General features: G+C 46.5%; 4 protein-coding genes across 4 annotated transcripts; 2 read left to right on the forward strand and 2 right to left on the reverse strand.

Moving 5' to 3' along the window:
* Positions 1-1,751: 1,751 nt before the first annotated feature.
* Positions 1,752-3,146, reverse strand: DEU56DRAFT_905364 (uncharacterized protein; the record flags this gene model as incomplete). Its single annotated transcript, XM_041356712.1, has 7 exons — positions 1,752-1,940; positions 2,082-2,341; positions 2,401-2,498; positions 2,543-2,612; positions 2,734-2,836; positions 2,972-3,031; positions 3,114-3,146. 7 exons carry the CDS (start codon positions 3,144-3,146, stop codon positions 1,752-1,754), a joined length of 813 nt encoding a protein of 270 aa, XP_041201430.1.
* Positions 3,147-3,511: 365 nt separating this feature from the next.
* On the forward strand, positions 3,512-5,024 carry DEU56DRAFT_905365 (uncharacterized protein; the record flags this gene model as incomplete). The annotated part of the gene is made up of 5 exons (XM_041356713.1): positions 3,512-3,653; positions 3,686-3,740; positions 3,761-3,945; positions 4,034-4,658; positions 4,730-5,024. Exons 1-5 carry the CDS (start codon positions 3,569-3,571, stop codon positions 5,022-5,024), a joined length of 1,245 nt encoding a protein of 414 aa, XP_041201431.1. The 5' UTR covers positions 3,512-3,568.
* A 4,675-nt stretch (positions 5,025-9,699) lies between these two features.
* On the forward strand, positions 9,700-12,294 carry DEU56DRAFT_761825 (uncharacterized protein; the record flags this gene model as incomplete). The annotated part of the gene is made up of 12 exons (XM_041350588.1): positions 9,700-9,768; positions 9,827-9,880; positions 9,937-9,960; positions 10,022-10,059; positions 10,576-10,684; positions 10,782-10,813; positions 10,915-11,043; positions 11,151-11,241; positions 11,451-11,486; positions 11,824-11,859; positions 12,035-12,148; positions 12,256-12,294. The coding sequence occupies 12 exons, from the start codon at positions 9,700-9,702 to the stop codon at positions 12,292-12,294; spliced, it is 771 nt and encodes a 256-aa protein (XP_041201432.1).
* Positions 12,295-12,709: 415 nt separating this feature from the next.
* Positions 12,710-13,622, reverse strand: DEU56DRAFT_841951 (uncharacterized protein). Its single transcript, XM_041355017.1, has 2 exons — positions 13,248-13,622; positions 12,710-13,197 (listed from the first exon to the last, which is right to left on the reverse strand). Exons 1-2 carry the CDS (start codon positions 13,356-13,358, stop codon positions 12,871-12,873), a joined length of 438 nt encoding a protein of 145 aa, XP_041201433.1. The 5' UTR covers positions 13,359-13,622; the 3' UTR covers positions 12,710-12,870.
* Between the last annotated feature and the right edge of the window lie 1,197 nt (positions 13,623-14,819).

The raw sequence follows: 14,819 nt of genomic DNA on the forward strand, positions 1-14,819 counted from the left end.
GTGAACTTGAAAAGCGTAACAATGTCGCGAGAGCGGTAAGCTTTAAGCTGGAGAAAAAGCAAAAATGGCCCGAGGGTATCAGCTTTCAGAAATAATTAGTCGTGTATTACATGTGTAAGTGTCAAGTACGGGCATAACTGAGTGGAGAGCCCTACCGTGACTGAAATAAAGTGAATATATGCAATGAGGGCTCACCACTGGTGGAATTCACGGTGCATGATTCAGTAAAAGGTACGATAACAAAATCCAACTAAAGGAGACACTGAGACGTAGATGAGCCACGACGCGCAATTTGATTCCGCCATATTGCTGTCGAACAATGGCGAAGGAGGGTTGAACCCGATATATGGCCAAACATGGTAATTCTAAATTCGGACCGTTGAGCTTAAAATGACGATCTCGGATCAGCCATTTGACAAGACTACTGAGAACGATAAGTACTCTAAGAGTATTACCTATAGTATATAGTAGATAGGCTGCAACTGCACCAATTCATCATTGATCACCCGTTTCTCTCAGTATACTACAGTCCGGGCCAGCACGTTTAGATGTGATTCTGTGCATAGCCGAAATGGACAATGCCCATTATTTGTTACCCCGACTGTCCAAAATTGGACAATCCATAATCCACATCCACAATCCACAATGGGCGTGGCGAGCGGAGAATCATTGTGGACGTGCGGCGTGTTATAAAAGAGGGACAAAGGGTTCGCCATGACTCCCAAGTTCACCACCTTTGTCTTAACATCGTTGCGCATAGCAGCATAGTAAACATCGCGTTCAACCTAACAACGATTGCAACTCCTGTAGCGCACCATCCAGCGTTACCTATTCCTGCGTTCACAAACAATATCTATCACATCCCGGGTCACCCATTATAATACCCGATGACAGACTCATTTGACGTTCTCGATTCCTTATTCCCAGTTTACCTTCCCGAATCTACTTTGCCCTGCGAAACATCGCTCCACGATTCTGGTAATCCCAACGAATCGATTCCCATGGAGTTTGAACACGCCGACGGCAGCATGGGCATCGCCGGCTGGTGTATCATTTCATAAGACATCTACTGCGGGTAGTGGTGTCTGCCCTGGAAACGATTTGCGATGTACGTTCGTCTTCTCTTTCGCTCCTCCGTTCGTGAGGCTGATGAGTTAGATACACAGCGTTGCTTAGATCTATACGTCCGCGAAAGACGATCCATTCACGTTGCTTTGCTTGTGCTACCGTTGCTTTATTCGTTGTTCGTCTGCTTTGCTTTGCCTTTCTGGCCTCTAATCGGCCCAAATTTCGAGCTTCTTCCGTACTTATTTTTCTGGGATCACCGCACCTATCATTTTCGATCACAAGTCTGACTATCAATTTGTGTCGTGCGTATGTTTATATACATATGTACAGATATGACTGGACTTCAAGTTATCATTCCGTATCTATCTTCTTTTCAATGTACATGACACGGGCCCCAGCAGCAGATGGCTGCAGGATTGTATTTGCGACCCACCTCCCATGCTTTATGTCATGAATATTCCCTGGATTTTCATCTAGACATGCTGACGCCGTTACGCGTGTATCAAGTAGGCCAAATATCAGCTGTCCGATAATCACGTTAACATTTGATCTTGCCTCTTTGCCGGAAGTGGGTAGAGAGCGTAGGTGCAAGGCTATTTAATGACTGGGACAGGGATACAAACTAGCACTTGAGAGTAAGATGTGTACTAGAAGACACGAAATGCCTGCAAAGTCCTGGCAGATTACGATTGGGGGAACCACTGCCCAGACAGAGAAGGTTCGCTGTTCTGGGCACGACCGTCATAGATAGGCTCAGCGCTTATGACGGAATAGGACATGTTTCTGCTCGGGTCCTGCAGGCCTGGTGAGTCCAGCGCTAGCTGGGTTCCACTTGCTCGAGCAACGGGATATTTGATTGACCATGTCTGTACCTGTGGTTGGTTATCACAGTTTGTATTGCTGGAGTGAGGTTAGTATAAGAGTTGGTCACAAAGAATCTTCGGATCACAGCTATCGTGTGAGAAAAACGGAGTCTGAACCTTCCTCATCGGTGCACAGCCACTTCGACTCACTCCGTCAACCATCGCGATTTGCAACCGTTCTGCCAGTGCGGTTTTTGCGCCCAAGTACACAAGCACATGTGGATTACTATGAATCAGGTGGACAGGGTGAGTTTCACTGCACAACACGATGATATTTGGTGCGACACCAGACTTTCTAATCTTCTGGGTCTGGTTCTGGGGTCTCTTCCTGCGTACATTATCTTGAGGTTTAACACCATGAGATTTTGTGCGAAACACAGGCTTACGCGCGCCAGGACTACATAATTGGCCTACGCACATTGTAAGGTGAGGTCGACACGATGAGATTTGGTGTGAAGTAAATACTCACCATCTTGATCGCTCTCATCACAAGCTCTCGAGCCGTAAAGTCTGGTGTCGCACCAAATATCATCGTGTTGACCCCATGATACATTGTATGGGGGACAACTGCTAGCAGAATTAGCTCAATTAGGTCTAGAAATAGTGCTCACAAGGATACAAGACAAATAGCGATACCAGCCTGGCGTATTGGCGACCAATTATTTGTCTGCGTCCAAGTGTCTATCAAATTTGTGTGAAGTTTCGAAGTCCCACAGGGACAGGGGATATAAAAAAAAAATGCTCAAATGTTGCAGGCGGGATTGCCGAGTAGAAGCAGAGTTGTACATGCAGTGAAACTCACCCTGTCCATCTGATTCATGGTAATCCACATGTGCTTGTGTACTCGGGCGCAAAAACCGCACTGGCACAACGATTGCAATGGTTGACGGAGTGAGTCGAAGTGACTGTGCACCGATGAGGAAGGTTCAGACTCCATTTTTCTCACGCGATAGCTGTGATCCGAAGATTCTTTGTAACCAACTCTAATACTAACCTCACTCCAGCAATGCGAACTGTGATAACCAACCACATGTACAGACATGGTCAATCAAATATCCCGTTGCTCGAGCAAGTGGAACCCAGCTAGCGCTGGACCAGGCCTGCAGGATCCGAGCAGAAATATGTCCCATTCCGTCATAAGCGCCGAGCCTATCTATGACGGTCATGCCCAGAACAGCGAACCTTGTCTGTCTGGGCAGTGGTTCCCCCAGTCATAATCTGCCAGGACTTTGCAGGCATTTCTTGTCTTTTAGTACACGTCTTACTCTCAAGTGCTAGTTTGTATCCTTCGGTCATATGCCTCACTTCGTTCCTCATCCTCTTGGTACTTGTCCTCCAGTATTGGAGGAGCCGAGCTACCCAGAACGCCCTCAGGGCCCCGAGACAAATCTTGTGATAACAAACTCTGTGTCAGACCCACTCGATGATACCCTCCCAGCCTTGGGTGAGGAGGCAAGCCGCCACCCAGAACACCCCCAGGACCCGGGAGAGACACACTTCGGTGGAGTGCAATAAGTCCTCATTACTGGTTTGTGATATCTATTTCTAGTCAGCATGCATTGACGACCCCCCAAGCCATTCGCGCAAATGAACTCACTCTTGGTCTCCGACGGATCTCTGCTGGCTTCCATGTAGTAATGACTGACGGTATCGAATTTCAAACAAGCAACAAACCTGTACACGTAGACCAGGTGTCGTCGAATGGAACGAACGGATGCCTCTGTAAGTTGCCCTTGATATCGTATTTTTAGCAGGCATTGAGAAGGACTCAAGGCCCTGCGAGCCATCTTCTCGAGTTCGAGTCAGCGTGTATGTCTCATTTGAACTAGATCCGATGCTCTGTCATGGAGAGGTACTCCGCTCATTCGAGATGTCCGTTGGAGAAATCGCAGTGAAAAGTCACGCCTGACAGGTGTTGGCGAGTGTCACAGCTATAATCTTACAGCCCAAGCAGGAGGAAGTCGTGTCCCCGTGCAGTTCACTGTTCATGACAGTTCTTCGCCCACTTACTACCGTGAGTGATCAAGGCAGTCCGATGTTCTGATGCTGAATGCTGAATGCTCGTAATGCTTAGCTTACGTCTGACGACATTCATGCGTTAGTTCTAATGACGCACATTGGACACGGTCTTCTCGCACGATACCGAAGGACACAGAACACCAGGGATCTCGACGAATCCATAACGCACTTTGAACGCGCGTCTGATCTTTGTGCCATGGGTCACCCCTGCCGCCCTGCAGCACTGTTCAATCTAGCTTCCGCGAAGTTTGTTAATGACCAAGTCAATGGAACATGCCTCGACCTCGACATCTTCATCTCTCTTTTTCAAAACGCCTCTGACTTTCGTCCGACTGATCATCCTGACCGATCGATCACCCAGCTCCATTTTGCCATTGCTATGCTATCTCATTTCGCGAAACGGGGATTTCAAATGGATGCTGATGGAGCTGAACAGTTTCTGAGCAAAGTCCTCGATGTCTGTCATGCCAATAGTCACATTTACAGAGCAGCTTTGCTTTTAATCGAAACATTAACATTTGCTCTGCACCGAGCAGGAGGCATGGAAGGACACGATCTGGGGCAGAAGCAGCCCGATGCATTAATGCTTCCTTTATCACCAAATCAACTTGCTCGTCGTGCAGAGCGGTGTTTTCAGGGAGATGATTACCATGACTTAGATGAAGTGATCTCCCTGCATTACGATGCACTGCACTACTACGACACTATGTATGCTTGTCGAGGGCAATTGCTATGTGATCTGGGTTCATTGTTGCTCGCTCGCAGCGTCGAGACAATAGCCAAGGCCTGGACGATGCCATCACGCTGCTCAGGGAAGCGTCGTGTCACGCATTTCGGCCCACGTCATTATTCATCCTTGCGAATGTGCTCCGTGCCCGCTTCCGGCACCGAGGCAATTACCAGGACTTGGATGAGGCTATCACGCTTCACAGGGAAGCGCTGGCTTTACGTTCAGTCGGTCACGCAGATCGGTCACTGTCATTACATAACCTTGCGAATGCGCTCTCCACCCACTTCCGGCACCAAGACAAAATCAAACGTGATTATCGGACAGCTGATATTTGGCCTACTTAATATACGCGTAACGGCGTCAACATGTCTAGATAAAAATCCAGGGGATATTCATGACATAAAGCATGGGAGGTGGGTTGCAAATACAATCCCGCAGCCATCTGCTGCTGGGGCCCGTGTCATGTACATAGAAAAGAAGATAGATACGAATAATAACTTGAAGTCCAGTGTCACATATGTACATATGTATATAAACATACGCACGACAAAAATGGATAGTCAGATCTGTGATCGGAAAAGATAAGTGCGGTGATCCCAGAAAAATATGTAGGGCAGAAGATCGAAATTTGTGCCGATTAGAAAGCAAAGCAACGCAGACGAACAAGGAACAAAGCAACGAAAGAAAAAGCAAAACAAATCAATAGGTTGATACGGTGTGTTGTGGACGAAGCACAGAGTTAAGCAACACTGTGTATCGAACTCATCAGCCTGACGAACGGAGGAGCGAAAAGGAAGACGAACGTACATCACAGATCGTCTCCGAAACGACGATGCTACCGGCAGCAGACGTCTTATGAAATGATACAAAAGCCGGCGAGGCCAATGCTGCCGTTGGGGCGTTCAAATTCCATAGGAATCGATTCGTTGGCATTACTAGAATCGAGGAGTGACGTGTCGCAGGGCATAGTAGATTCGGGAAGGTATGACGGGGATAAGGACTCGAGAACGACGAATGAGTCTGTCATACTGTATAATGGGTAACACGAGATGTGATAGATATTGTTTGTGAACGCAGGAATAGGTAACGCTGGATGGTGCGCTACAGGAGTTGCAATCGTTGTTAGGTTGAACGCGATGTTTACTATGCTGCTATGCGCAACGATGTTAAGACAAAGGGGAGAACTTGGGAGTCATGGTGATCCCTTTGTCCCTCTTTTATAACATGCCGCACGTCCACAATGATTCTCCGCTCGCCACGCCCATTGTGGATTGTGGATGTGGATTGTGAATTGTCTAATTTTGGACAGTCGGAGTCACAAATAATGGGCATTGTCCATTTCGGCTATGCACAGAATCACATCTAAACGTGCTGGCCCGAACTGTAGTATACTGAGAGAAACGGGTGATCAATGATAAATTGGTGCAGTTGCAGCCTATCTAATGTATACGTATGTAATACTCTTAGAGTACTTATCGTTCTCAGTAGTCTTGTCAAATGCCTGATCCGAGATCGTCATTTTAAGCTCAACGGTCCGAATTTAGAATTACCATGTTTGGCCATGTATCGTGTCCAACCCCTCCTACGCCATTGTTCGACAGCAATATGACGGAATCAAATTGCGCGTCGTGGCTCATCTGTCTTAGTGTCTTCTTTAGTGAGATAATATCATCGTACCTTTTACTGAATCATGCACCGTGAATTCCACCAGTGGTGAGCCCTCATTGCATATATTCACTTTATTTCAGTCACGGTAGGGCTCTTCACTCAGTTATGCCCGTACTTGACACTTACAGTGAGATGTATACACGACTAATTATGTCTGAAAGCTGATGCCCCCCGGGCCATTTTTTTTTCAGCTTAGGTACTCACCATCTTGATCGCTCTCGAGCCGGAACTTTCGGTGTACATTACTGGCCGGGCGTGTGTTAGCTGTACTTTGCTATATAGTATATAACCATAATGTCCATGGTGTCAATATATATGCAATGAGCGGCATTTGGGACGAGCGTGAAGCTGTAGCGCGCTATCAGGAGAAATCCTGTGTATATTCCAGGGGAAAATACCACTATAATGATAGCAAAGTCTATACCTTTTGGCAGATTACCAGGCGAGGGAATCTGAAAGACATCGCGGTGATATTCTCGTGCTACATTCTCTCCGTCCGACTTAGTACTCCGTCTTCCACACCGCGGGAGGCGGTTCAAATAATTTCAAGTATCAAAGAAACACAATCCAGTGTGAACGTGATTATCAGACAGCTGATATTTGGCATGTTTAATGTATGCGTAACGGCGTCAGCATGTCTAGATAAAACTCCAGTGGATAGACAAGACATAAAGTATGGGAGGTGGGTTGTAAATCCAAGCTCGCAGCTGGGGCCCGTGTCATGTACGTAGACAAGAAGTGAGGTGGAGATAGATACGAAATAATGACTTGAAGTCCAGTCATATCTGTACATATGTATATAAACATCATGATACGCACGACACAAATTGATAGTCAGACTTGTGATCGAAACAGATAGGTGCGGTGATCCCAGAACAATATGTATGGAAGAAGATCGAAATTTGGGCCGATTAGAGGCCAGAAAGCAACGCAACGTGGACGAACGAGGAACAAAGCAGCGAAAGAAAAAAGCAAAGCAAATCAATAGATTGATGGTGTGTTGTGGACGAAGCACAGACTTAAGCGACACTGTGTATCGAACTCATCAGCCTGACGAACGGAGGAGCGAAAAGGAAGACGAACGTGCATCACAGATCGTCTCCAAAACTACGACGCTACCGATGGTAGATGTCTTATGAAATGATACAAAAGTAGCCGGAGCCACTGCTGTGTGAGTGTTCAAACTCCATAGGAATCGATTCGTTGGCATTACTAGAATCGAGGAGTGATGTTTCGATGGGAATGGTAGACTCGGGAAGGTACGATGGGAATAAGGACTCGAGAACGACGAATGAGTCTGTCATCGGGTATTATAATGGGTGACCCGGGATGTGATAGATATTGTTTGTGAGCGCAGGAATAGGTAACGCTGGATGGTGCGCTACAGGAGTTGCAAGCGTTGTTAGGCTGAACGCGATGTTTACTATGCTGCTATGCGCAACGATGTTAAGACAAAGGGGAGAACTTGGGAGTCATGGTGATCCCTTTGTCCCTCTTTTATAACACGCCGCACGTCCACAATGATTCTCCGCTCGCCACGCCCATTGTGGATTGTGGATGTGGATTGCGAATTGTCTAATTTTGGACGGTCGGAGTCACAAATAATGGGCATTGTCCATTTCGGCTATGCACAGAATCACATCTGAACGTGCTGGCCGGACTGTAGTATACTGAGAGAAACGGGTGATCAATGATAAATTGGTGCAGTTGCAGCCTATCTATTGTATACGTATATGATACTCTTCTCAGTCTCTTGTCAATCCGAGATCGTCATTTTAAGCTCGGGGGTCCGAATTTAGAATTACCATGTTTGGCCATATAACGTGTTCAACCCATTGAACTCCTCCACCACTGTTCGACATGGCGGAATCAAATTGCGCGTCGTGGCTAATCTACGACATCTTAGTGTAAAGAGTTAGCAGTCAGTGCATACGTGGCCCGAGCCGAATGGTGATTGAGTTTCTGCAGGGCCGCAATATACGCGCAAGATTCGTGGCAGAGGCGGAATGTCATTAATCAAGTTAAAGTGTACGCAAGTAAGAAAAACTGTTCACCCGCCTATCTACTGCTTTCGTTACTCACCTCGGCTTGATGGCCCTTGTCAACGCTGGCATAGTACCAGTAAGTCTCACCTCGCGTCATATTGAAATATAATGTCCGCAGGCTTCTCGCGCAGTTGGTGAACGTGACAATGTCGCGAGAAAGACGGCACGGGTAAGCCTTGCTTCGGTTCAAATCTCATAATGTTACCCTCAGTTTACATTAATGTGCGTGGGCCTGGCCGATGTGGCATTTACTCCGGTAAGTCTTATTCCGCATCAAATACAATGAAGTTGGGATCATGGTACATTGTACGCGGGGAAACTACTATGCCGAATCAGACCTATATGCAGCACTAGTTGCAAAGAATTTCAAGTAGTGCTCACAAGGATACAAGACAAATCGAGATGCAAGGCGTATTACCGATTGTTTGTCTGCATCGCGTCTACGTGTCTATCGAACTTTACACAACAAGATCTCTACTATGGCCAGGCATTTGAGCCATCGAACCGCATAGCGCATTTTTATGATGTGGTGGGTGGCGCGAGAGGCGGGAGTAGATGCAGTTAAAGATGGTATATCGAGATAAGTCTCTGTACATCGAGATAAAAGAAGCCACTGACTGCGGTTTGAGGAAGTCTGAAGCACTCACGAAAGGCTTCTGCATTGAATCTAAGATCTACCACCTCTCACTGTAAATAAGATACTCTCACCTGCTGTTTGTTGCATCAACCTAGTATTATCACAATGGAATTTGTGTTCGCTCCTCGAAGTATATTGTGGTATGTGTCTTCGTAGCCACGACAATAGCTTCAAGAATCTCAGCGCCATCATCCAGAACGTCAGATTCGCAATTGTGGCAATACTAATCGTGAAGGGGAGCAGTACTGATCAGGGCGTGGCCGGCAACATGCCATACCATACTCGTCAGATTCCACCATTGTGTGCTTGTGTTGGTGCCAAAATGAGGAGTGGCCCGTTCTGGGTGAGCGACTTGGCTGCGGAGAAATAATCTAGAGGGGTTAAAGGATTAAGTGTGGGAGACGATGAATGAAATGAAAGTACACGGACTACAATATGTACTTAGTGTCGGGCTCTGCCACGAATCTTACAGAGCATGCCGTAACTTGAACAGTATTCGATCAGATCGACTGAAGCCACGTATGCGTTGATAGCTAACACTTTTACATCTCCATAGAGAAAATCGAAACCCATACAATGTTACACCGTCTTCGGTGGAGTATAAAAGCAGACAGTACCGTGATAAAGTTAGCTACAACCTGTCTAGTTTACACAAGTAAACTCACCATCATGTTTGCCCGTCTCTCTACTGCTTTCGCTATTCTCCTCGGCTTGACGGCCCTTGTCAGCGCAGTACCAGTAAGGCTAAGCCTCGCCTCGCGTCAAATCTGCTCACATTGACCTATGATGTCAGCAGGCTGCTGCTCCTATAGCTGGTAACCTTGAGAGGCGCGACAATGTCTTGAGAGAGGTAAGCCTTGTTTCGCATCAACTCTCACCGCGTTCCTCACCTTACAATGCCCATAGACCAAATATGTGGTACTTGCACGCGTAAGCCTTTTTTTTGCACCAAATCCTATCGTGTTAACCTCACTGCATGTAATGTACGCAGGAAGAGGCTCCCGAACCAGACCCAGACCCAAGGAATTAGTAAGCCTTGTTTCGCATCAGTTGACCGGGACCTCACTAAACACTGTCACGGTATGCAGGGCAACTCAATGTACCGCAAGGCAACCACTATGCAGAATCAGACCAAAGTTTATATATGCAGAACCAAGTTGCAAGAAATCTCCAGTAGAACATAAGCAGTGCTCACAAAGATACAAGACCAATAGAGATGCCAGACGTATTGCCAGTTGTTTGTTTGTTTTCGTCCAGTGTGTCTGGAACTTGTGTGAGGCTCCGGCGAAATCTAACTTGAATGGGCTTACATGTATAACAAAAACCTTCAGTAATTCATGAGAAGTATTAGAAAAAAATCAATACTTGATTTGCCTTCGTACCTCTGAGAAGGACTGAGTGAAGCTCTTGCATCAGAGCTCATCACGACCCAATGATGAGAGTCTCATTCCAGTCTTCCCTAGCCGCTTTCGCCGTTGCCTACTACTAAATTTACCTTATTTGGTTCCTTATTTGGCATATCAAATATTGGAACTTACCTTTCAGTGGCGATGACCACTTACTATCGTTGAATCTGCACCGACTTGAAGCGGCGCGTGAGGAAGGCCACGTTCTCACTCTCCTCTCACCATATTCTCGAATTCTGGCCCTAATCGTATGTTCTATTCACGGCGACCTCATTGCGACCTCCATCTCACATTTACAGCGGGGACCACAGAATCTCTTTTGTGATTAGTATTTAGATGTGCTAGTTGAAGACATTTCATGGTACCCGCGACCCACCGTGAGTCCTGTTGCATGTCTGCCTCCCCCACTAAGCTTATGACAATCGAGAATCGAGACAGCCCTCTTGATGAACATATACATTGGAACCTGTCACAACAGGCTCTATCGACGCAGTCCGGGGGTAGAACAACCCGCAATCCTTGCAACTACAACTTTCGTGATAACCAGTTTACTCCGAGTCACCAGTCTACAATCTCAATGGAATTATAACACCATCCAGCGTTTCCTGTGCGCATCTATGGCTCTAATACTAATCCACTCGACTGCTCAATCTCAACCACGCTGACTGCCTTTAAGATCAATATCTAACAGGCTCTCCGCTCTTTGGCATTCAGCACCTGGTACTCCTTACTTTTCCGGTACCGCAACTCGACGATGATGCTGCGAATCATACTCGTTACTGCAATGCACACATTCTTTTCATGCGTAAGTACATAAATGTGGGTGTTGCATACGAATGACATTGACATATTTGGGAGGCATTCATATAGCGTGGCGCGCTTTGTTAGAAACCAGTCAACTCTGAGAATTCGAGGTGGCCCAGCATAAATATTGTTACCAATGGAGGCTTGACACGATTGAGATTATCCTTCTATCGCGCAGGCTCCTTGTTGGCGTAAATGGAAGTCTTGCAGGTGGCAAAACTTGACGAGGTTAAAAGGCCAGCGAAGGTGAGCTCCCGTTTTCTCTTTGAACCCACTCCAGGTCTGGCCACGCATGCCCCATGTTGCCGAAATCGGCATCACTTAACGCGGAGACAATGTTGCCTTTCCACGTGGACACTACATAGGGAATGTAGCGATAGTCAGTGATGCAGGGTGTTGAGGTCATGCCAGTGATTCCTTTGTTTTTATTGAAGTTGTCCTCACTTTTGTGTATATGTATGGTGCTGATGCCATTGCTTGTGGGCACCGACGTGAATCATCGACATCACAATGTGATGGAACTCATCGGTGCGTTCAATCGTGATAATGACGTGGCCTTGTCGAGCTAGCAAAACCATCATAGTATCTCCACCGCCTGCCTGTTGCACTTGCATCCACCGTGAGTGTGTCGGTTTGTTACGACTCCACAGCGCCAGCCTTTCGAGTTATTAATGTGTTTTGGACCATGGTTTTCATGGAACCTTGTATGATCATTCTTATGAAGCGTTGTACATGCCATGTTGACGGCATTAGGTCCACTTGGCAAGTTGTTGTCGTGCGTACTTCTTCTACAGCTCTTTCGCCTCTTCCGAATTAGGGTCGAGATCGTCCACTTCTTCGTCCTCCAGTACGAGGCGCTTGTGAAATTCCGCTGGACTGCCACCTCGGCCACGGCCTCGTGCACTGAGGTAATTGCCTTCCACCTCGAGACTTTCCACGACCTCTGCCACGAGGATGCGATGGTTCGGAGGTTGATGTAGATGGAGAATTCGATTCTGACATGTTACATGTGCAGGTTGATGGGGATGGTCATGGTGGAGATCGTGGTGACTAAATAGAAATTCTATATATCTGAAAAGGAAGGCGGCGTCTTGTGATTTCAACAGATCTAAACAAACTACTGGTGTCTGCGTGTGTAGGGTAGGTTGCTTTGGTACCAGTACGCGTCTATGGTTGAAATTTCGCGGTTTCAGGGCCCTTGGTGTACATTGCAGTGTGGGTACTGGCTGTGTTTATTGTTCTGCGACACGCTATTCTCGTGTGTTTTCCAATACAATAAGCAAAGCGTTGAGGCTCAATCGCTCATCAATAATTATTGGGGTGATACACGTGAAGCTTTGACATGTTGATCAGATATGGACGAGCTTTCAATCATTTGAAACTTTTGGCCTCCACATTTTATTGTTAGGCCGTCACGTCCAAGATCACACTAAGTAGTACTCTGATGCGGCTAGAACCACAATATGCAGGAAAGCAAAAATTGAATAACCTCGAGTATGTACACGAATATCGAAAATATATGAGTAGCATGCGGCATAGTACATAGTCAAACATGCCCGAAACTAAAGGAACAGGGCAGAACATGAGTCATTCGACAATGCGAAAGCGATAACGATGGCGACGATACAAGTTAGAGATAATGATAGACAGAACCATAATATTCAGAAAAGAAAGAGCTCAAGGCAAAAAGTAGCTGGGGTGCACAAATGTCGAAAATGAGTAATGTTGTACAAGCAGTGAGTCGGGAGTTTACATAGGAGCCACCACACATCCCCAGAGATGCAGACGGCAAGATGAACGAAGTGGTGAAGTAAAGGATGGTACAAGAAGATCGGTGAATAGACAACACCGCACGAGCAGCGAGTGCACTGTACTCATTCAAAAGATGAGTCGTGTCGCGGGCAGGGGGGCAGTAGAAGGCCAGCAGTGCCAACAATGATAGTATGTCAAGACTCGTCTGGAGAAAGCGTTATTCGAGGAGGGTGGATATGAAGCATGATGACTCGCATGAAAAGGATTATGATATGGTGCAAAACCCGCCTTGCCCAAACACGGTTTTCCCAGAACTATAATATTCCTCGTCAATAGGGCATGCGGGTGTGTCGTCTGTGGACTCATGCAAGTCCGGTAGTGGCTTCGAAAATATTCCCAAATATGTTGAAAACGAGTCCATCAGGGTAGCTGGATGGCGCGGTACAGAAGTTGCAAGTGTTGTTGGGTTAGATGCAATGTATGCTATGTTGCTATGCGCAACGATGTTAAGACAAGGGGAGAAAACTGGGAGTCATGGAGATCCCTTTGTCCCTCTTTTATAACACGCCGCACGTCCACAATGATTCTCCGCTCACCACGCCCATTGTTGATTGTGGATGTGGATTGCGATTCTGTCTAATTTTGGACAGTCGGAGTCACAAATAATGGGCATTGTCCATTTCGGCTATGCACAGAATCACATCTAAACGTGCTGGCCCGGACTGTAGTATACTGAGAGAAACGGGTGATCTATAATAAATTGGTGCAGTTGCAGCCTACCTATATTTTGTATACGTATATGTGATACTCTTCTCAGTCTCTTGTCAAACGGCTGATCCGAGATCGTCATTTTAAGCTCGGCGGTCCGAATTTAGAATTACCATGTTTGGCCGCATCTAACGTGTTCAACCTTCACCACTGTTCACCATGGCGGAATCAAATTCCGCATCGTGGTTTTCTACGACATCTTAGTATCTCCTTTAGTGGGATGTTGTTATCGCAGCTTTCACTCTCATCTCCGCATCGCACTCACTACAAAGCGAGTCCTTGCTCCTCTGTTGCGACAATCATCCCTATCCACCTCGCGCTCACCACAAATCATGTCCTGCTCGTCAATGGATTCGTTTGACACAATCCTGGAGGTATCTGAGTTCTTCTAGCCAGATCTACCGCTATCCCCAGATCAGGGTCATTGCAGCAGCGACGAGGCTCACGAACAATATTCTTTGGTGGACACAGACGCGAAATGGGGCTATGCTGGATATTGCATAATATCATGAACAGCGATGCTGTCTTTTGGGCTGCGCGTGTCGATTATATAAGTGAGTGGACAACTGTGGATGATCATTATTGTGTCTGATCGTGGATTTGACCTCCTCTCCACAGACAATCGCAACTGTCAATACCGTTAACTCAAGGCTGGCCATGCAGAGCAACCAGCCTATTTATTGTGCAGTCTCCACAACGAGAAACATGTTTCTTAAATCATCCATCCGGTGCATTTCTTGTACCACACACCTTGCGAACTTTCGGTTCCTTCGCTTTCATTTCTTTTACGCAACTTTCGAGCTTTCGGTTATTTCGATTTCTTGTACATACCTTTCGAGTTTTCGGTGCTTTCGTTACTTTCACTGCTTTCAGTTTCATTTTGGACACAGTTTTCTCTAAATGCCTGAGATTCGTGGTGATGAGTATTTACTCAAACTACCTCACGGCGTATATCGAAGATGTAGCTATGTATTACATAGTTAATTTGCTTACGGTTGTAGGATACGTGGCAGCACACGCCTGTATCTTCCCGTAGAAAACAAGCAGAATAAACAAGGG

Source organism: Suillus clintonianus (genome assembly GCF_016758775.1).
Source record: "Suillus clintonianus strain FC179 chromosome Unknown DEU56scaffold_172, whole genome shotgun sequence".
Taxonomy (NCBI): domain Eukaryota; kingdom Fungi; phylum Basidiomycota; class Agaricomycetes; order Boletales; family Suillaceae; genus Suillus; species Suillus clintonianus.